The following is a 22,385-nucleotide window of genomic DNA, read 5'->3' as shown; positions in this document are numbered from 1 at the left end:
TGAGCATCATGCTCAATCACTTTTGCATGAGATAAGAATATGATGAATTTGAGGACAAAGGGTGTGTCGCAATATACCAGGAGGTTGCCTTTCTATGTCAAACAAACAGGATCCAAAGATAAAACATTCTGCATTCAAGATGTAGACATGGAAATCAGCAATGATAATTGCGCGAGCGTGCAAAGTTCACAAAATCATTTTGTGCAGTACGTGACAACTTCAAATGAAAGAACCGGAGAGGATAATCATTTTGGACGATTATATCTTTATTTTTACAAGGACCGGATACTCTCCCGTTCATTTGAACTTGAGAGGATCCGTTTTTCGTGACAACAATGAGCTGGTTAATTAAACCCTAGCCAAATAGCCCATAATGTGGCAATTAGATTGCCAAAAACGATGAGATGGTCAGTATTTTTACTATCAAACGCCTTCAGAAGTGGCTAAGAAACCGAGTATCATAATCAGAAACAATAGATAACGGCAATTTATGACCCATATTTTTCAGTTTTCATCGCTAAAAGGAAGGCTAATACGTGGAGATGATGAGAAGTTTTCAACTCAATTTATTAAACTAACATTTTTTAGAGCCGTGTGATTTTTAATATGATTAATGGTTCGTTTGACTATGCTTTTTAAAAAATGTATTTTACTCTTTGATTGTGAGGTGGCATAAAGATAAAAACAGATTTGAGTTATTTGTTATTATTTTTATTAATTTTTCCGCTAAAAAGCAAAAAGCAACCCTAACAAGCGTAGCAAAACGAGTTAAACATTGAGGAAAACTGTCCGTCAAGTAAAACTTGTGTTTTCGAAGAACAAGCCCTCTAAATCATTTAGGAAAAAATTAGTATATTTAATATTTCATTGATTTAACAAATAGATCTCTACTTATTCTCAAGAGAAATGATTTTTTACATCTTTTAATCCTACTGATCAAATTGTTAATTAATTATTAAAATAAAAAAAAAAAAGATGTATTAAATATACAAAAGATGTAGTGTATTGTGTTTCAATTCTTAAAGCCTTGCTACTCATAAGCTATTGGCATCTACTTTAGTTACGAAATTGTTCAAAGACGGTGTTCATATGTATTTGTATTTCTTACGTGCATTTTGAATACATGTCAATTTAATAAATTAAACTAAAAAGAAGTTATTCATTATCGAATGCAGAAGGCTCAACCCAAGCCAAAACTCATGGACAATGGCTATCATTAATAAATATGCCCCACCTTTTAATGTGGCAGGTAGAGCAACATCACCTAATTGGTCCGCATGCTAGACAACTAGAGGTCTGTTATATTGACTGGTCAGCATAAAAGTCACCCTAAACAAAAGAACAAATCTAATAGAATGCGTAATAAATAATTCAACTCTAGAAAATTGCGTGTCATCATTCTTCCGACAAAGTTACAATTGTTGTCTCATGACCAACGAACGCCTTGAAAATTTAGGTGGCCAATTGACAAACCGCCTTTAAATTATTGTACAGATTTAAATGCTCACCTTCTTTGCCCTTTTATTCAAACACTGAGCAATGCGTCCAAGATTTCTTTCAAGTATATTAAATAGTCTGCCATCACCTGGTTCTAACGCCGGCATCCGGAAAAGGCACCATTGGGGTTGAATGTCAGCCATTTTCCGCCCGGTCATAAGCATTAGATTTATGCTTTGCTGCAAATGTGAAGCCGTCTGGAACCTTGCCGAGCAACATCTCAGATATCCGAATCTGCACAAATGAAAAGGAAACATAACCAAACTAGAATGCCTAGATGCTTAATGGTGAAACAAATCAGTGACTATAGAAGGAAAGTGCATACCCAGTCGGCTGCAGAATCTGAGGCCATTAATGTCTCAAGGTCATCACGGCCATAGTAGGAGGGCGGGCGCCAGTTCAGTTGTTGAGGGATGACATCTAAAAGACCAACAGGTACGTACCTACAAGTATAGCTAAGCCATTCCAATAAGAAACGCCTTGTCGTCTCCACTCCTGCAGACAGAAGACCCGGCAAATAAAGACCACAGCTAATTTCATAGAGGAGCTGCACTCTCTGCTATGTCTTTCAGATAGTACACAGGGAGATGTACTTTTAAGAGCAACTACATCTACTTTTGGGGCCCAATAATATAACTATAAGACAAATCGGGATATACAACTCCATTGAGTAGTGAATCAATAAGATGGAACTATTACGTGCCAATTCGAGAAATAAGATATACCTTTCGTGTCAGAACCCCAATGTTCAAGGCCATTACGTACAAAATCCTTCAAAATATTTAACCGTTCCCCAGAACTAATGTCCCAGTGCTTCTGTTCCTTGATTTCAGTAAATATCCAAGGCTGCAAAGCACAACGTTTCATATTTACATTTAAGTTCAACTATCTTGAAAGAAAACATAAAATTCAGAACAAATGCACAAGCTTTCAGATGTCTGTGTGTGTGTGTGTTGGGTTGGGGGGGAGGAGTCATGGGCAATCAAGGCTTCAAAATGCAAACCTTAACTAGTGCTCCTCGAGCAATCATGCATGTAGCAAGCTCAGGACACTCAGCTTTGTGCCTGTTCCAGTCTAAATATGAGAAAACATCCCCATTTCCCAGGACTGGCAAAACATCAGGAGCCTTTCTAGCACACTGGTATACGTAGTCCCAGTTAGCAAGTTTGCTATACCGTTGCTGACGTGATCGACCATGTATTGTTACCGCACTAGCTCCCCAGTAGCCAAGTTCCGTAATTAGTGAATCAATGCGATTTTTTCCTTCAAAAAAACCAGTTCGCACCTGGAGCAACCAGGAAAAAAAAAGTATAATGCTTCTTGGACAAGCTTGATGAGGAAAAAAACTATAAAGAGTTTATATCAGTTCAGAAAACTCAGGTAGTGGAAGGAAGCACAGACTATAACAAGCAATTCATAATTTCAAAAGCAGAGAAGAAAGAAACAAATTGTTAACGAGTTTTCCAGCTAAGAGATGTTAAAACGGAAACTAACACAGTCCACTTGATTCGCATTTACAATAATAATAAAAATAAAAAATAAAACAAATAAATAAATAAATAAAGTATAGAAACCACATAAATCTCAAACCAGCACCTTAACAGTTATAGGTTTGTCCACTGTGCCAGAAGCTGCTTCCATAATGCTTTTTATCCGCATTGGTTTATTAAGAAGAGCAGATCCAGCACCCTTCTCCACTACAATATCAATTGGGCACCCCATGTTTATGTCAATAAAGTCCACCGTGCATTCCTGATCTATAAGTTCAATGGCCCGTGCCACTGTGTCTGGATATGCCCCACATATCTGTACGCCAAACAAATCCTCAGAAGAATGTCTCCTCAGCAGGGCCCATTCTGAAGCTTGACCCTATTGCAAAAGAAAAATGCAACCACAACATAAGAACAGGTCATATTGAAGTTCAAGTGTGAAACACAGAATATAAATATGTCATGAATCTGAGTGGAACCCTAAACAAAAAGGAGAAGAAAAGGGGGGAAGAAGGGGGAAGGAGGACTATGCCAAGTTCTTAATGCGAACTAAATATTATCATCTACCTGCAGACTAAAAGTTGCAGAAAACAGTTCTGATTTCCTATACTGGGAATTCTATTGTTCAATACTCAGGCTACATGTCATGGCAGAGTGACAAAACTGCATACATATACCTAAGCATCCCTTAACAGATAAAGGAAAAAAATTAAGCTTTTCAGTAACACTTCAAAACTGCATTAATATTCCCTATAAAAGTTAGGAAGAAATAATTCACTAGGCAAATGCTAAGGGTGTGAACCCCTGGTGAGAAGGTTTGCTTCATTTTTAAGTGATATAAGCAATTAAGCAGCAAAATCAGAAGACAAAGCAATATAGAGACCTGCAAAAGATTTGTACACATTGCCATTTCACCGCATGTTACATCTGCTCCTAACACTTTGCAAACCCTTCGGAAAGGAAGATTCCCAACAGTGGTCAAAGGTGCAAGATACAGCTTGTCTCTAAAATCGATAAGCTTCTTTTCACGTGGATTTAATTTCATGCTTCTATCGGCTTCTGGTGGTATAATATCAGTGCTAGCTTCTGGTTCAGTTTGTGTACTGCTTACACCAATAACTTTCTCCATGGAAGTCGCATCTGCAGCAGCAGATTCAAGCTACGTCACCTAGATCTTAGATTTAAACACTGGAAAAGATTTTCCCTAAAATAAAAGAAGATAAAAGAAATAAATAAAAAAGTGAACAATTGGAATAAAAGCTAAACCTCCATTGTTGGCTTCAGCAGAGCTACAGTTTTCATCAACTACAGATTTTAGTTTCTTCAGGGGCTGTTCATCAGATTCAATTGTTCCATCTACACAATCCAATTTAGTATCTGGGACTTTGTTCGCTTCACTACAGCCATTTCCATCAGTCACATGACACGTACTTGTAACAGTTTCATCATCCTTCTCATCTTCCAGCACTTTTATTTTTGGCTTCACCTTTACCTGCAAGAACACAACCAAAAAAAAGAAGTTAAAAGGATAATGTCTTAAAATGGAATGCACTGAAATTATACATTTATTTCTACCATAAATTTTATGTCAACCAATGACGTGTTCAGCATAAGGAAAAATCAGAAACAAAAAGGACATCAAGAATTTACTCAAAAACGTTAACACAAGTAAACTCAACTAAGGAAAATGAATCTTCTCTCTTCCAAGTAGCATTTAAATAGTCCATTCTTCTCTTCTTAAACTCCTTAAATGAAGGAATTTAGATTTGCGGCCACGTCACCAGCCCTTTCTGTGGCCTTGGTGATCATTAGTCATGTGACGACTCTTGACGTCAGAAGTTCTAGGATTGGTAAGAATGATGTACAAAAGATTCTTAACATATTTTAATGACTTGTGCTGATGTCTACAAGAAGGCAGTCGAATGATTCAATTGTCCATGACATTTTCAGTGTCTCTTAGGCCCATCAACGAATTATGTTCCAACTCCAACTTTCAAAAAAAAAAAAAGGTGTAGAGACTGCCATTGGTAAAAAGATACCAAATGACACACAAAATAAGCAACCAAGGCATTCATAGTAAGGGTCAATACAAAAGAGAACCGGAAAGCACGTAACTGGTTTAGAATGAAGATAAGCTTCTTCAAATGGTTTCCATTGACAGTGTACGAAGCAAGTTAACCCTATGAAGTAATTACAAGCTTGCAAACAAACATGCAATGTAGAGAGACAGACAGACAGATAGATAACAGATAGAGAATATCAATACCAGGAGCCCAAGAGCTTTAAGTTTGGCATCCGCCTTAGGGAAGTTCATTTTATTTTTCCACAAGAGCTTTTGAACATCTTTGTTCAATCCATTGACCTCGTTTTTCTTCCGAGCATCCGAACCTCCAGGGAGAACACCATCTTTATGTGTTCCCGAAAACCTACACGCCATACCATAGGGGCATGGCTCTTCCGCATTTACGAAAGGACATTCTCCCTCTAGATCAGCAGGTTTCTGCATTCAACAACACCCAATTCAATCAATCATCAGGGTGAAAAATACAAATCGAGTCCACCGACAACTGAAACAACTGCAATTCAATTCAAAATCGAAATCGAAATGCTCATTCTACAAATTCCACTACCTGCTCCTTAAAGCCCTGTAAGTCGTGGCTGAAGCGGCACGTATCGTTATACGGACACGAACTAACATCTCCAGTCTTCGCTATCAGCGGACAGATATTTCGCGCCGATTTTTGTTCCTGCAAAGGTTCGGACACATCTCTACTGTAGTTAGGTAGTAAATTCTTTTTCTTCTTTTCTTTCTTTCCAAACAGTCAATGACATGCGTAATCTCTAAGCATACGCATAGTTTACACACACAACCATTAGCTCCCACATATCTTGGATTCATCGCATTTCAATTCAGAAACTTGAAACAAACACACACACACACACACACACATATATATATATAAATGGAGAGAGACAGAGAGACAGAGAGAGGACCTGATGGCGTTCACGTTTGAGCTGGCGTTTGGATTTCTTCTCCTTGACGGAAACGACTTTAGTTTGGGAAACGGCGTCGTTTTGAAGACCGGTAGAGGTGGAGGAAGTTCTGGGAGGTGGAGGACGAAGGAACTCTTTCTTCACGGGAGCGATGGCCTTGGCCGCCAGCTCTTCCGGCGTTGGCTGAGAACCGTTCGATGGCGGCGGCTCCACCGAGAGCTTCTCCGTGTCCACGACGAGCTCCGCTGGAGACTCGTCCATGGCGGGTACGACTCGACTCGGAACTCAGTTGCTATGTGTGAGAGTAGAGCGTTCGTGTGTCACTCTCTTCTGCGCGCTGGTAAGGAGGATTAAAAAAATGAGAGATTTATTAGGGTTCTTAGGTTTTAAACGACGACGTATAGAGGCAAAAATAAAAATGTCAGAAGTGGGATTTGAACCCACGCCCTCTCACGAGGACCAGAACTTGAGTCTGGCGCCTTAGACCACTCGGCCATCCTGACTGCTTGATGTACTTTACATTACATTTATTAATTTACCGTATAAGTTTGAGAGATGATAATACCACTTTTATATATGAAATTCCATATATGTCCCTATCTCATATTTACAATTACAAAAAGATTGAGAGTCCTTGACTTACTTATATATAAGAGCGTAACAATCTATTGGCACTAATATGCATAGGTTAGAAGAATTTCTCTTTAAATTTCTATTTTTCAGACTCTTTGATTGTTGCAAAAAAGTTTTCTTCACTTCATTTGAGCAAAGCAATGGCAATAAGTATTTATATAATTAATTATTCCATTACTTATTTATATTGTTAATTAGCATTTAATTATATATTGCTAACATATTATTCTACCATTGTCCCAGATGCAACAGTGTTAATCAGCTTTTAACTTTTTTTTTAAACAAAAACTTATTTAAAGATTAATTGGCACTACCACCGTATCACGTCAACAATATAAAATAAAAATATAATTTTTGACGGTACAGATTTTGTTACAGACCAACGTCATGGATGCTTATGATCGCAATTTTAAGTCCAAGACCCAACGACGGAATGTCTCATATTTGATCATTGTTAGTTTCAACTTATAAGGATTGTAGAAATGCTTTCGTCATTGGTCCTTTTCATGGTCAAGGGTGGCCAAGGAATGAGAGAAATAATTGATCATGGTTGATGATTGAAGATGGACCAGTAGACACAAAATAATTAAATGCACCTAGAGATTATAATAGACACAAAATTTGCTTTGACAAGTATAGGGATGGAGGCCAAAGCATGAAGACTAACTTTGTAGCCTTGGGCTTTGCTGTAATAGTGAAGCTTCTCTTGTTTTGTGTACTATATTTTTTCTTCCTTTTTTTTTTTTTTTTTTTTTGGTGTTTCTCACTTGTTTGGGTTTTCTTTTTCTTTTTAATTTCTTTATTTTAATTGTTTATCAGGAACTAAAAACTATTATAGTTGTTAAATGAAAATTAAAAGACAGTATAGTATGCAATCAATTAACTTAAGACCCGTTTGATTATTTTGGTTTATGCTAAGTTCAAGTTTTATTTTGTTTTGACTGTTTTGGTGCCTTAAGGTATATACGTTGATATAGATGAGATAATGTATTTTACATTGTGAAATCATCAATTGACTTTAAGACCTTGTTTTATTTCCACATTAAACTCACATAAATTATAAAAATCTATGGGTATAAAGAGGTCAAGATTGAACTTTTCTATGAGTTTTATTTTTTTATAATAAGGCCAAAAGGGTCAAGCCAATAGGGGCAAAGTTAATATTTTAATCCTAATATAATATATATGTAACAATATATATATTACAAAAAAAAAAAAAAAAAAAATAGAAGAGGGTGAGGATTACATACTTAATCCTATGCCCCATCCTTTTGTTAGTCTCTTTTGACAAGTTTCTAAATACAATGTTCCTTGCACCTGAAAATAAGATCCTCTTCATTTCAAATGAAATTAAGAGAAGTTTGATCTCTTATAAAATAAGGGACCGACTCTTCTCTAGTTCATTTGAAATAGAGAGGATCCGTTTCCACTTGGGTTGGGTGACGTTGGCCATAACATGCTAGGTGCATTTTGTGGGATAATAATAAGGATTTTCCGCATGAGATCATGGGCCAAAGTGAGGAGGGAGAGTATGTTTGTTAATAAATATATTTTTCGTTTGATAAAAAAAAAAAAAAAGTATACAAATATAGCATAAAAAGAGAAGGCACATTATTGGGTTACTAAGCAAGAAAGAAAAGGAAAATTCAACATTTTGATTTTTAATTTTCTCAAAAAATGAATGGCCTACATTTGACCATTATAGCTTTCATTGTAGATTCATTTGTATTGCATACCTATCAAGCTTTGCTTAGATCAGTAAGCTTATCCCCAATGAGCAGAAAAGAAGTAATCAAATAGACACATCATCTTCTTTACTGAAAGAAACAAAGAGAGAAGAGTTTTTAACTCTTCTAATGTCTACATTCCAAGGTATCTTCCAGAAATATATAAAAGATAGAACATATTGATTAGTGTTGAGACTTGTATATATGATTTCATAACATAGTCCGAGATGGACGCACATTGCAGACTGAATACATGATTAACAAACCTTAAAAGACGTCTGTTGAAGACAAGTATGATAATGAATGATTGCATTGAGCAACAATTACTGAATATTAAAAGCTAATAATTTGGTAAAGATAAACAGCCATCCAACTGACAGAAACCCATATTTCACGCAACCTATTGAAGAGACTCAGGTTTTGAGGTTGTGCCACCATTCTGCTGCTGTGACGCCTGCTGCTGCTGCTGCTGTTGTTGCAAATGATGCATGTTGAGCTGGCCAGAAGGCTGCTGCTGCTGCATCAACTGGAACATTTGAGGGTTAACGGAAAGCTGTGGAACCATGCACTTAGAAGGGTGCTCCCCACTCAACTCTGATGTTGCAATCTTCAACCGTTGGACCTCCGTAGTTAAGGCTTCATTTAAAGCTGTCCGATTACACCACAAGCAGGCAAAGTTACATAAGCAGTCTATATAAATTTCTGAAGTCAGGTTCTAATGCGAATTGCATACTGAAGAATAAAATATTGACATCAAGGGTAGAAGAGCAATGGCTCTACAAGCGACTGACGTATATTTACTCTGACCTAGGCATTAAGATGTTTGCAGAAGGAAGAAAAGCAATGGCTCTTCAAGCGACTGACGTATATCTTTATATTTACTGTCTAAAATAAGCCCTCACGTGTTTTTCCGCAATCTCAACAAATGCTCTTCCTAGTTTGCCTCGCCATCCTAATACCATCACCTTGAGCCAAGTAATCCAATTCCCAGTTACAATAGTTTTTATTACTCATGACTAAACCATGTTTAGATGATGCTCTGTTCTTGTTTCATATAGGTCCTATCCCATGCTTCTCACAAATATAATCACTTTCTTATGTTTTCTAGTTTCCTAACCATATCCTACCTAAATGCTCACTTTTGCTACATCCATTTTAATACTTCTTTCAAACATATAAATAGATCGTCCGAGCAATTTCTTTCAGAACACCAACTTTTACACAAACATTCTGGTATCTCACTTTCGAGTGACCTCATGTTTTCATATTAATTACATACCAATTAAAAATGATCTCACATCAATTTTTCCTTTCAAGCTCGTTTCTTCCTTACGTTCTTCCACAAGAGATAAAAACAGAATATATAAGATATTAGAATCTCAGATATTTCTAACTCAGTATCTTATATATTCATCCAGCTGGAAGGGTGGGAACTAGAAATTGAATTAAAGAATATTTGCCATTGATCAAATCATCTTTGCAACCCAAAAAATTTGCTGTACTAAGCCCACACTTTCTAACACTTTTATGTGGATATTTTTCAATCAGTAATCGGCAATTAACTCTTAGGAGAACGTACTACAGGAAGTGCCTAAAAAGAAACTTGTTTAAGGTATAAAATGTTTAGCTGCAGGTATACAGACGAGTGAACTTTGGAGGGTGATTGAACCTTATATTTAAGTATCTAGGGAGTTCATGGTTCTGGTCCACATACATAAAGTCAAGTTGGTTGAAGTGCCACAAAAGAACAGATAGATCTTGCTAAATGAAACCAAATAACAGAATAAAACAATGGTAAAGTTCTCATCTCCCAATCATAGTGGCTACTGAACAAGCATCAGACACTTTCACTGAGAAAACAGTTCTAATGTTTATCCAGTAATGGGGCTCATGTAGGTGGCCAACATAAAGTACCATTACCAATTCAAAATGAACGTAAAGAGATGAAAGATATTTCTGAGAAAATTGGAGCAAAAACAAGAACCAAAAAATAGGCGAGCAATCCCAAGAAGCAATTACCAATAATTACTTCCAACACAAGATTAAAGGTGTCAACAGTTGCTCACCGTGAAATATATTATCCAATGGAGAAAAACAAAATACGAAGAGAAGATATGTACCATCTCTAAGTTGTGCCTGTTGTTCCATTGCTTGAAGACGAAATTTCAATTCATGATTCTGGTTTGTGAGCCCAACAGAATCCCTCTGCACGTAATGTAAAGAAGACAAGGCAAAGCAATTTAAGAAATAGAAACTAAAGACAAGGAAACAAATATCAGCAGTTCAAGTCCCCCACCTGTAATAATGTAAGCTGTGCAGACAATGTGGTAGCTTCCGTCTGTAGAGTTTGAACCTTATGTTCCAACTCTGAAATGTACCGCATCTTTCGTTCTTTGGAACGAGCAGCTGATTGACGATTTGCCAAAATCCTATATCAATCAACCACTAAGGTTAATAGAATACAGAAGCAATGCTTCTGGTTATTTATTCGGTAGACCGTGCTGAGCTTTACAGGATGAAGAATGCCATACCTTTTTGCACGCTTTGGGTCAGTCAATGCAATCTCAGAAAGTTTTTCATTTGCCATAATTTTCTTCAGTTCTGCCCCACTAAACTCACCATTTCCAAACTCCAAGCTGAAGGCAGCTGAATTGCCATCAATTGAATTGCTGGGTGACATTTGTCCAGGACGAGTTCCGGGTGAAGGTGGCAGTTTAGGTGACTCATCGTTGAAGTTCAACTTCCCCATGAAGCTATCCATCGAAACACTTCTGTAGTGTCTGCTTGTTGGGGCAATATCTCCCCCTGCACTTCTTTTGGTCCCTTCCCTCTTCTCAGCTGAAGAATTCGGTCCTATTCTCTGCACACTGCTCCCACTTTCATTCACGCTGCTTTCTGCTTCGTTATCACTGCTATCACCTCCATTAGTCTTTGTCCCACTTGCTCTACTATCCAAGTCCTCACGAGTCTCATTACCAGTCTTCTCGTCAGTACCCGAAGAGTTCAACGCATCAATATTATCCAAATTCATATATGCAGAAAAAAGATCATCAACAACTTCCCCTTCTGACTTCCTCTCTCCCATACCTTCTGCATTGTTATCGCCACCTTTCTCCCAAGTCGATTCCCTTTTAACCAGCTGAGCCGGCTTTGCCGTCCCCATATTTTCCCGACCAGACACTGACCTCTCAAAAACACCCGAACCCCTCAACGGAACAAGTGGCGGCGAAGATTGCATCACACTAGAAAACCCAAATGGAATATCACTATTAGACCTTCTATGTGCTTTACGAGGGGGTAAACTCTCCCCAACCCGCATAGAATCAGCCCTCATATAAGGCGAGGGGGGCAACAATGAATGCGAACCCGCATTTCGATCATCCATGGACACATCGGTCGACACTGCATCCGAAACCGATGTGGACGAGGAGTCACGAAACATAGACGGGCTTAACGGGGGTAGCGAATCAAGCGAGAAAAACGACGATGGCTGCGATAAGGATCGCGAGTGAGTAGGTCCCGGGCTAAAATTCTGCGAACCCATTTGCTGGACCTGCCGGGAGACCGGGATCTGAGAATATGGCGAAATGGGTGGGATCTGGTGGGGGTGTGAAGGCGGTATACCAACTCTTTTGCTACCATCTCCACTAAAATTTTGCTGAAAATGGCGGGCACGGTTCAGTGAAGGGTTCAATTGGGGTATATTGAGTTGTTCCATGGATAAAGAAGGTTGCTTTAGAATGGAAGATGAAGAAGTTCCAAATGATGATTGAAGCCTTTGCATCATATCACTATTAGCCTCTTCAGTGTCACCCATTTTGCTTTTCCTTCAAAACCCACTACTACACTCTTTAGAACTAGTTCTTAGATACTAACGTTCCTTGAAAAGCACAATAAACTACCACTTCACACAGTCTTAAAGCCTCAATTCAAAGCCTAAACCAAAACCCACTCCACACCACAAATCAAATTTGAACAATCTGCACATAGATACAACAAAAATCAAACAAACAAACCAAAACAGCAAAGCCAAAAGGCTAAAAAAATACAATTTTTGACTAAGAAATGTAAGAGTACCCTTTTCAAAGCAAGAATTTCCAGAGACAAAGAAGGTGCACGTTAGAGAATTCTCCGCCAGCAACGCCGCATTTAACCTTTTCCGGCGAGAATGTCGAAGCAAAAGACCCTCTCTCTCTCTCTCTCTCTCTAAAAGAAGAAGAAGAAGAGCTCAAGAAAGTTTCGCTCTTTTTCCTTGTCTCTCTCTCTCCAAAACGTCGACGACGACTACACGGATTTCATGACTACAACGCGTGAATTTAATAAGAATTTCATTTGGGGCGGAATTTGCATTTCCTCCGCATTTCAATTTCATTCCGACTTCATTTCTCTCTCTCTCTCCTTCCCCTCTCCCAATCTCCGCAGCTTGTTTTGCAATTATTTTCTCTCAGAACTCGTTTTTCATTTTTTATATATATTTAGAAAGTGTGTGCCACTTTCACGCCCGTGTTGAAGCGCGTAACTGTTACGCGTTTTTGTTTGTTCTCTACTTTTTCGTTTTCTATGGTAAAAGAAGGATTTATAGGAATTTCTCCTTTTTCTTTTTTTTCCATTTTTGTGCTTTTATTTATTCTTGAAGATTTTAGGACGGTTGGTTCGAGACTTTGAGTTTTAAGAATCTAATTGGTTCGTGGAATGGATATTTTATTATAAAAAATAAATAGTTATTATTAAAAATCTTAATGAAGAAAAGTATAATGAAATAATTATTTAAATTTTTTAGTTTAGTAACAACACATATATCACAATTATAATTAAACCAAAATTACTAAAAAATAAACATAATTTCTTTTTCCCTATTTTTTAAAAAAAAAAATAGACCTTAGATATGTGGGTAGATATGGACTAAATTGTTTACTTTTTATTTTTTATTTTTTATTTAAGTTTAGTTTGAAAAAATTAAAAAAAATATATGGTTTTTTTTTTTAAAAAAAATGTCTATTCCCTCGGTAATAGCTATTCCTGAAAATAACTCTTTACCAAATAAATGAATAGATATTTTAATGGAATAATCATTCAATTCCAATGACTTATTCAACGAACCAAACGAGACCTAATGATTTTTTTTATCTTTTTTTCTTCTATTTAATTATCTAAACAAGAATTACAAATTTTAGCATCAAATAAAAATCATGAGATTATATCTCATTTATACTAGAAAATGATAAAGTTTTTCTCCAAATTGAGTTGGAAAAAATTTTATTAACCTAGTCTATTAAATTAGCATTTGTCCTTAGAGCATGTTGTTCTTAATTATGCATATGAAAATCACATATTTTAATGACATATATTAATTTAATAGATTGAATTGAAAAAAAAAATAAATAAAAAATAAAAGATTCTTTAACCCATTTTTCTTTAAAAAAAAAAATAAAATAAAATGTCCTAATAGAAATGGGTTAGATTTTCTAATCATAATCCTATTCTTTTTTTCTTTTTTTTTTGGTTGTTGTTATTAGTTTTCTCAATTTTTCCTCGTTTATTATCATCACTCGGTAATGACATTTGTTATTTACTAAACACTAATGATTTTAGTCCTCCTTCTCCCTTGTACTGCTTAGAAAATAATAATAATAATAATGCTCCATTTGTTTCGGCGTAAAATGATTTTCTGGAAAATGATTTAGGCATTTTTCAGTGTTTGATAGGGGCGAAAATAATAGTCAACCGAAAAATAATTTATGTTTGACAAAAAATGCTTAGTAAATTTCAGAAAATGATTTACGCTTTTTAAAAGCGTAAATCATTTTTCGAATACGCCAAACACAGTCGATCTAATTTAAACGGCACAGTCGACCTTCATGTTCAAGCAGCTGACCACCATCGAAATATTCCCGGTATCAGAATCCAACATCCGTTTAATGTCGCCGGAATCTGGCGACGGAATTCGGCCACCTTCGCCGGAATTCGGTCAGCCAGATTCCGACGACCAATCTGACCGAAATCCGGCCAGCCTGCCGGGATCCGGCCTTTTGTGCCGGAATCTGGCGAAACTGTCGGAATCCGGCCACTTTCGCCGGAATCCGGCTATCACAGATTCTGACGAAACTGTCCGGATTCCGGCCTTTATCTCGAATTCTGGCTATATTAGTCGGAATCAAGTAAAAATAGTCAGAATCTTGTCGGTCAGTGACCGAATCTCGTCATCGATGATTTTTATATTATTTTACATTAATATTTTTATGTTGTAAATAAAAATTGATTTTTATAAGTTAATATGATTGAATAAAAATATAAAAAAAATATTTGCGATTTTTCGTACGCGCCAAACACAGGAAAATGCTTTTGACGGAAAATGATTTCCTGAAACCATTTTACGTCGAAACAAACGGAGCATAAGAGTATGTTTAATACATGGAACTGATGAATATCTAGGAATAAGAATTAGTTTTTTTATTTATTTATTTGAACTGGTGATTACTAGAAATACAAGAAGTTTGAATGAAAATGATTATTCATATTCATTTGTTTGGTGACAACACAAGAATGACCACATTTTCTTACTTAAATATAAATATCCTTAAATGATAACATTTTCAACCAAATTTTCAATAATATCCTTAAATATAAAAATAATATATATATATATATAAAAATAAAAAAACCTTAATTATAAATTTAAAAATTGCTACCATCAATTGTATTTTATACTGAATAAAATTGCTACCATCAATTGTAATGTATGATCAATAAATTCAGGGTAATGCCTGGGTGAAGCAAAATTTTCAGAATTCATCCGAAAATTTTGCTTCTCCATGGCATACTTGTAATTATTAAATTCAACATGTTTGCAAATCATTTTGTTCCTTCCTTCTTCTTTTTTTCTTTATATCCAAAAAAAATCAAAATATTAACAAATAACTTTCTTCACAAAAAAAAAAAAAAAAAAAACTCCTCATAAAAATGGTTATCAAAATCTTTTTTTTTCTTTAAATAGAGGATTTAGAATTCAATCCATTTTAGGCAGGGAAGATTTTGAATTTTAACATTAGTAATTGAAAAAAATAAAAATAAAAAATCAATCCATTGAACCTTACACACTAATTGGACCTTACAAATGGCACATCAAAGCAAAGCATTAATCAGTGGAGTCATTGGAGTACTTAGCGGGGCCATTAGTAGTACACCAAGCAAATTAACCAGGCCATTACTTCTCTCCTAATCCTATATCATTACATATATGGCCTTTTGCCACTAATTTTTCTTTTTTTTTTTTTTTTACAAATATATTGCTAAAGAAATCACAACTTTGCTGTTGTTCATTTTAGCTTGCGAATACTTCTCTCCTTTTGTCAAAATTATTAGATTGCACTTATAGATATTAAAACTTCTATTACAAGTTTTTAACGTGACATTTTACGGAGTATTTATCACGTCAATCATTAAAATATAATCTGTCAAGTAACAATTCACATGACACTTATTATATTTACAAACTGACATGACAATCTCCGTAATATTTATCATGACGGTACTAAACTGTAGATTATTACATTACTGTCCGCATAACACTCATTTTCATAAAATATGAACTATTATACTAGTTTATAAAGGATTATAATAAAAAATTGTAATACTCCAAATATTTTTCAAATTATTATTATTATACATATATATATATATATATATATATATATATATGGGTTTTATTCCTACACTTCACCGGTACAACAATTGTACAACATCCCTTCACATGGGGGTGAGCTCCACACATTGGGTCCTACTCCATGTGAAGGGTTGTTGTATAACTATTGTGGTGGTGTTGTAAATCTATCATTTTCTATATGTATATACTAACACTACCTGGTTAATTAGCAAGAAAGAGAGATAGGGGGAGAGAGATATTGGTAGCTTGCCTTTATGGTTGGTCAAGCTATTAATTTAATAGATAATTCTAATGGAAGATTCTTTAAATGAAGAGTGATACCATTTGTTTATGGCACATGGTATTATCCAGTGAAGGATGCATCTATTTGTAGAATTAGGGAGAAGACTCCATTAGCCATCCACTCCACAGGAACAAAGCAAAAATAATCCATCAAATTTTAAGCATGCATGCACGTCTAACAAAGGGAGCCATTTTTTAAAATAGTGAGGCTAAAACCCACGTTCTATTTTACTTTGTTGACGTGGTATGATAATCAATTTTTGGATTAATTATTATAAAAATAATAATAAATAAAGACTGCATTGCCACATTAACAAATTAAGTGAAATAAAAAAGTAGTATATAGCATTTTTTTTTTTTTTTTTTCCGTAAGGGCTTATTGGCATTGTCACGCAATCTGGGTAAAATAGTGATGGGTTGCATGGGGCGGAACTAGCTTATAACTTGAAGCCTCATAAGAAATTTAAAAATTTTCCCCAAAAATAAATATTTTTTTGGAAAAACTTCACTTATTAGCCTCAATCTTTCATCACTTTTGAAAAAACGTATCCAAATTTTAAAGATTTTCAATTTAGGGTATCAATCTTTCATTTTTTTTTTTTTTTTTTTTCAATTTTAACATTCTGTTAAATCTTATCAAAATTCACAAAATGCATCTGTATTTATTATTTTTTTTAAAAAAAAAAATTATAATTTTTTTTTCAAAGATTCAGGCATGGGTATTTTTATAAATTCCGTTAAATTCTGACCAACACGTAAATCTTAGCAATTTTATTTTTTCCCTAAAAAAATGAGAGATATTTGGAGAATTTTTACAATATTTAACGAAAAATTCTAATGGAGGTTGAAATTGAAAAAAATTTGAAGATAGATACCCTAAATTAACATTTTTTAAAGTTTGGGTACATTTTTTCAAAAGTGATGAAAGATCAGGAGTTGTAAGTGAAGTTCTCCACTTTTTTTTTTCTTTTTTATGGTAGACCCTAAAAAACGAATTTCCTCCCTCCCCCAACATAAATTTCCTATAAATTGGGTTGTAAGAAAATTCTTCTAACCCAATCTCTAAAAGTGTTATGTGTCTCTTAACGTACGAAAATCACATTTTTTGAATAGCATTTTTAAAAAAAAAAAGTGATTCTCACATGCTCAATGATACATGACACTTTTAAAGAATTGGTTCGGCAAATTCCTACAACTCAATTGTAGAAAATTTATATCCCTTTTTTTTAAAAAAAAGTTTTACCCCACCCTAAATTTTTTGATTCCACTTCCACCCCTAATGATGGGATAATAGTATAGTTTATAGAATTATTCTTTTTAAAAAGGGTATTCAATGAACACTTGCATGCATTGTTAGCAGCACCAAAGGGTGTTTTATAACATCAAGGGCTAGGTTAATGGGTAACCCTTAGGTGTTGGAAAAGTAAATGGGCAAAGTCATGGATATAATTCAGCTGAACTCCTAGCTACTTTGTAATCAATCAGCATTTGTAATTAGAAATTAACCTTAATATATATAGGACCAATAATGATGATAATAAAAGGAACAATAACATAAAGAATGCATAATTAATGAAGTTACAGCCAAAAACTTTTTCTTTCATTTACCAAGTTACAAAAATTAAAAGTGAAGTCTAAACCTTGTATGTTGATCCTTACTCTAAGCCTAGCTATTCTATTTTGATCGTTTTGAGCCATAAGTTCAAATATTTTTTAACTTAGCGATTGTTTGGTTTAACAATTTCAAAACGCTCGATTTTAAAAAATATTAATTTTAAAACGTACATAAGTGTTTGTTAAAATCAAGGTTCGGCATTTAAAATTGTGTTTTTTTTTAAAAAAAAAAACGCATCACTTTACATGCTATTTGAAAACGGGCATGAAATGTTTATTATGGTATCAATGGGTCCCAAAGCGACTAATATTAATATGATCGAAGATTTTCATTTTCAGAGTCGAATTCTTATCCTAGTATATATCAAACTACTTTGAAAATTTATTTGAACCCACCGAATTACCACCGGCCGGCCACCACCACATATGGTAGATGTGGAAGTGTTTGATGACTTTCAAAGTCTCTTCAATCAGTCTGGCCACAAACAACGTTAGCCTCGGACGTGTTCTTCATGTGTCCATCCACTCATCAAGCTTTAATTTGTGCTAAGAATTTGTATCCATTGTATCCAAGAAGAGTGGAAAGAAAACCAACTAGGTTGACATGTTGGCCGGGGAGGTTGGACTAGGAATTTTTGGCAGCCGATCGGCACGTGGTTAGGCCGTTCAAATATATTTCGTTCGTCACGAAATGGATTGACAAAGAAATTAAATTCGGCGGACGAGGTTACCATGTGGTCCCTTTGCCACATGACCTCCTTTTCGTGCCACATAGGTTATTAGGCTCACCACCACACGCTATGATCATGCAAAATAGTGCAGCCAGTTACAAATTATAAGATGAATTTTTTTTTTTTTAATTTTTTAATTTTTTTTTAATTTATATATTTTTGTGTCAATCATAAGAACTAAACGACCCCCTTAATCCACACCCCATACATCATCTTGAATCCCTCGATACTTCGGTTTTGATATCACGTACGTTAAATTACCTTACGGCTAACAATTTAGATAGTAAATGAGTAGTCCGAGATCTGCCGAACTCTGTAAAACTTGTTTCACGTTTATTGTATGAAAATCTCTGCCAATGTTTAAGTGGGTAGGCAAATAATTATACAATTCACCTAAATCAATTAAGTTTGCATGCTGGTAGTGATTCGGACATCTACCACTCTGTGGGGGACATAAGAGCATATCATTATGGAATTTTATTCAAAAGCTACCTACCTGGACAAGGTGTTGGAGCTAGCATAGGCTAATATATATATATATAGTACATAAATAGTTGCTCTTCATGTGAATTTAAGGGGGCAATAATTTCATTTGGTCAAAAAAAAAATTATTGATGGTACTAGAATACAATACTTGTCCTTCCAAAAGAAATAGCTAGCAAAGGTACATGAAATTCTTCATAGTTTAATTAGTATAACCATATCTTGTCTCATATACATAATTTCAACATTATGAAATAAATAGTGGCCTAAACAGGTTTACAAGGGGTCATTGTCTAGCTTGATTGTCTTGCAAATCTCAATACCCAAATGATTTATGCATGCACTTCATATTGGAATGACCAACTTTGCACTCAAAACTCATAGGAATCCCCACCAAAATGCGACATAGAAACTATTCTTCAAGTGGTGTTTGTTTTTAGTTTCAAAAACACTATTTAAAACAATAGCACGTATTTTTAAACACAAAACACTTTAGGTTAAACTTTTTACGCCTTCTTATAAGAATATTTTGACAAAACAAATGACTAATTTTTACAAGGACAAGAGCTAACTTCTATTTTTGAGTGACCACCGTCCGTAGAGGAGAGGGATAATTACACAGCCACCACGATCTGGTTGGAGTTGCCGCTGAGTGACCCTATTCAATTTTGAAGGCCATCTCGAAATAATTAGGTGTAAAAAAAAAAAAAAAAAAAAAAAAAAAAAAAAAAAAAAAAACCTAAACACCTACCCAAATTGACTAACAAATATAACCAGATTTTAGTAATTATTGTACTTGCCTTTTCAAGTGTGATGTTATAGGGAAAAGCCAAATCCAATTATTTACATTGGACAGTGTGGCTCCGGAAAAGAGAAAATAGTTCCATTACAACGTCGGTGACACTTGATCCAGCTTCTATATGCACAAAAATATTACTTTTTTCATATACGTTTACAAAACTTTTTTAAAGTTTAATTATTAAGTTTGAAAATATACATTTTACAAGAATATGATAATATTTGTCTTGAAAAATAAAATTGACCCAAATATAATTTGAGTCCGGCACAATGAACGGATTGTATTACATAAAATAACACATATAACACGTATTACGATAGCTCATTACACCCGATCCCCCGTCCGGTCACATAACAATTAATTTCCATCCAACTAAATAACACGTATTGCAGTAGCTCATTACACCCGATTCCCGGCCGGTCACATAGTGAAAGGAAGTCAAATAAATTTTTTCATCAAAATCTCACAATTATGGGACCAAGATTGTTAAGACATTTATTAAAGTATCTCCACAATTATTTATTTATGCCCTACCTTTAAAACAAAAATTGAAAAATTGGGGGTAAGAATTCAGCGGTGGGCCTCTACGGTCACCCTCATTTTCGGCCTCGTGATCCCCACCCCCGTGAAATGCGCGATGGATTACACGTGGCCATTAAAGCGCCATCGATGATATCCTCATGTTGACTTAAATAAAGTGGGGTCGACAACCGACACGTGGTGATAAGAACGTCGTAAGCACGTGGCAAGCTTTTAGAGCCCCAAAGAAAAAAGGAAGCTTATCCGATCTCATGGGAAACGCTTGTCAAAACAAAAAGGTTAGCAGGGCCCACGTAATGATAGGCGAGCCCATTAAATTGAAAAGGGGAGCCTATTTTGTCACTCATGGGCCTAAATGCATGAAACGACGACGTTGCTTTTACATCTTTGCCCTATCCCTAGCTACCTCTGATTAATTTGATAGTGATTGCATTTTGAACCTTTTTGAAACCCAATGCACAAGTTAACATCATGCACTAACTGAGCCCCTTTCCGGTTGATACCTCTAATAAATTATTGATGGATTGGATTCTCGGTTTGAGAATTCTGGTACGAAGACACGTATCACAATTTTAACGGTTTCGATTTTGACTGAAACTGAAATTAAATGTAAACCAAATTTATTATTGATAATCATAACGTACTTTTGTTGAAAATGGTTCACACAAGAAACTTTATGATACTTTTTATTTGTCTTAAAAAATCATTGATTTTGTTGTTAATATGCCAACCCTATCAAGTTTAGGGGCACAAAAGAAGTAATTCAACAATATGATTGAATTCATAATTTTTTATTAGATTGAGATTTTGGGTTAATTAGTAAATGTTTTAAATTTGAATTCTAACTTATTAAACGAGAGTTTGAATCTATACGTAAAAAGAAATGTTAAAAATATTAATTTCACTATTTTTTACAAACTTTTAAAATAACTGCTAATTTAACACCCTTGAACAAGAAATCAAGAATCCCTCTATCTTATGTAACTCAAAAAAAAAAAAAAAATTTGAAAAGTGGCGGTCTGTTTACACTTTCATTGCTTTCAAAGACAAGTTTTCCAAGATGGAAAAAGTACTACTTTAGGTGTGAACATTTATATCCACATCCTTTTACAACCTAACTCATTGAATTCTATCTATTTTTCTCCTAACAATTTTATGAGAAGTGGGATATATAATAAATGAATGCATTCATTTACACCAAATCCTTGAGTGAGTTTGATGCTCTAAGGTTAATGGGATTTGGGTATTTTCTCCAAAGCTTGCTGATCTTGGACTTTTTCTGAAACCTCAGTTTGTGATTGGTTCTCTGAGAGATCATATATTGGTAGTGCATGCAGGCCTTGATCCTTGGTGTAGAAAAGAATGGCAAAGATGGGGCATATAATCCACACGAGGACGGTGTTAAATCACCACTTGTATCAAAAGCTTAAGCCACTAAGAAATTATGAACTTAAATCATTTAATTTATATTATAATACTTTCCCTCACGTGTAGGCTTAAATAACTTCTTAAATAAGTGAAGCCCAACACGTAGAATGTTTAATTAAAATGGGAGGTAAATGACGGACGCAAGATTTGAACTCAGGACCTTCACTTTGATACCATGTTAAATCATCAATTTGTGTGGCCGACCATTCCATCATTCCTTCATTTCCTCATGTAGTCCTCTCTTATGGGCCATTAAGTAGACCATTTTCACTCAATGTTTATTAGCATTTCAGCTCAAGAGCCCATCCCTCAGCCCAAAGCCAGGTCTTCAGTGTTCTAGTGGAACATAATTGGAACACAAGGATTTCTGACATTTATTTGATGTAAGTTGATTTATGAACTAACTGCTCACAAACTTTGTGTATGAACCGCAACCAGTTCTGTGCTGTTTGTCTGCATGCATTAGATGGGTGGCGGTATTTCATGGATTGATTTTGGTTTCAG

At 35.1% G+C, this 22,385-nt stretch overlaps 2 protein-coding genes and 1 non-coding gene across 3 annotated transcripts; all 3 read right to left on the bottom strand.

Moving 5' to 3' along the window:
* Positions 1 to 1,188: 1,188 nt before the first annotated feature.
* Positions 1,189 to 6,338, bottom strand: LOC133882360 (tRNA-dihydrouridine(47) synthase [NAD(P)(+)]-like). The gene is made up of 10 exons (XM_062321509.1): positions 5,982 to 6,338; positions 5,618 to 5,734; positions 5,254 to 5,487; positions 4,254 to 4,479; positions 3,871 to 4,127; positions 3,094 to 3,366; positions 2,501 to 2,782; positions 2,223 to 2,343; positions 1,823 to 1,992; positions 1,189 to 1,731 (listed from the first exon to the last, which is right to left on the bottom strand). The coding sequence occupies exons 1-10, from the start codon at positions 6,240 to 6,242 to the stop codon at positions 1,633 to 1,635; spliced, it is 2,040 nt and encodes a 679-aa protein (XP_062177493.1). The 5' UTR covers positions 6,243 to 6,338; the 3' UTR covers positions 1,189 to 1,632.
* A 62-nt stretch (positions 6,339 to 6,400) lies between these two features.
* On the bottom strand, positions 6,401 to 6,484 carry TRNAL-CAA (transfer RNA leucine (anticodon CAA)). The gene has a single exon. It is a non-coding gene; the product is annotated as a tRNA-Leu (tRNA).
* Positions 6,485 to 8,403: 1,919 nt separating this feature from the next.
* Positions 8,404 to 12,636, bottom strand: LOC133881705 (bZIP transcription factor 29). The gene is made up of 5 exons (XM_062320710.1): positions 12,419 to 12,636; positions 10,873 to 12,321; positions 10,638 to 10,770; positions 10,462 to 10,546; positions 8,404 to 8,989 (listed from the first exon to the last, which is right to left on the bottom strand). Exons 2-5 carry the CDS (start codon positions 12,156 to 12,158, stop codon positions 8,742 to 8,744), a joined length of 1,752 nt encoding a protein of 583 aa, XP_062176694.1. The 5' UTR covers positions 12,159 to 12,321; positions 12,419 to 12,636; the 3' UTR covers positions 8,404 to 8,741.
* Positions 12,637 to 22,385: the final 9,749 nt, after the last annotated feature.

Source organism: Alnus glutinosa, chromosome 11 (assembly GCF_958979055.1).
Source record: "Alnus glutinosa chromosome 11, dhAlnGlut1.1, whole genome shotgun sequence".
NCBI classification, from domain to species: domain Eukaryota; kingdom Viridiplantae; phylum Streptophyta; class Magnoliopsida; order Fagales; family Betulaceae; genus Alnus; species Alnus glutinosa.
This window is presented reverse-complemented; position numbering and strand designations above follow the sequence as displayed.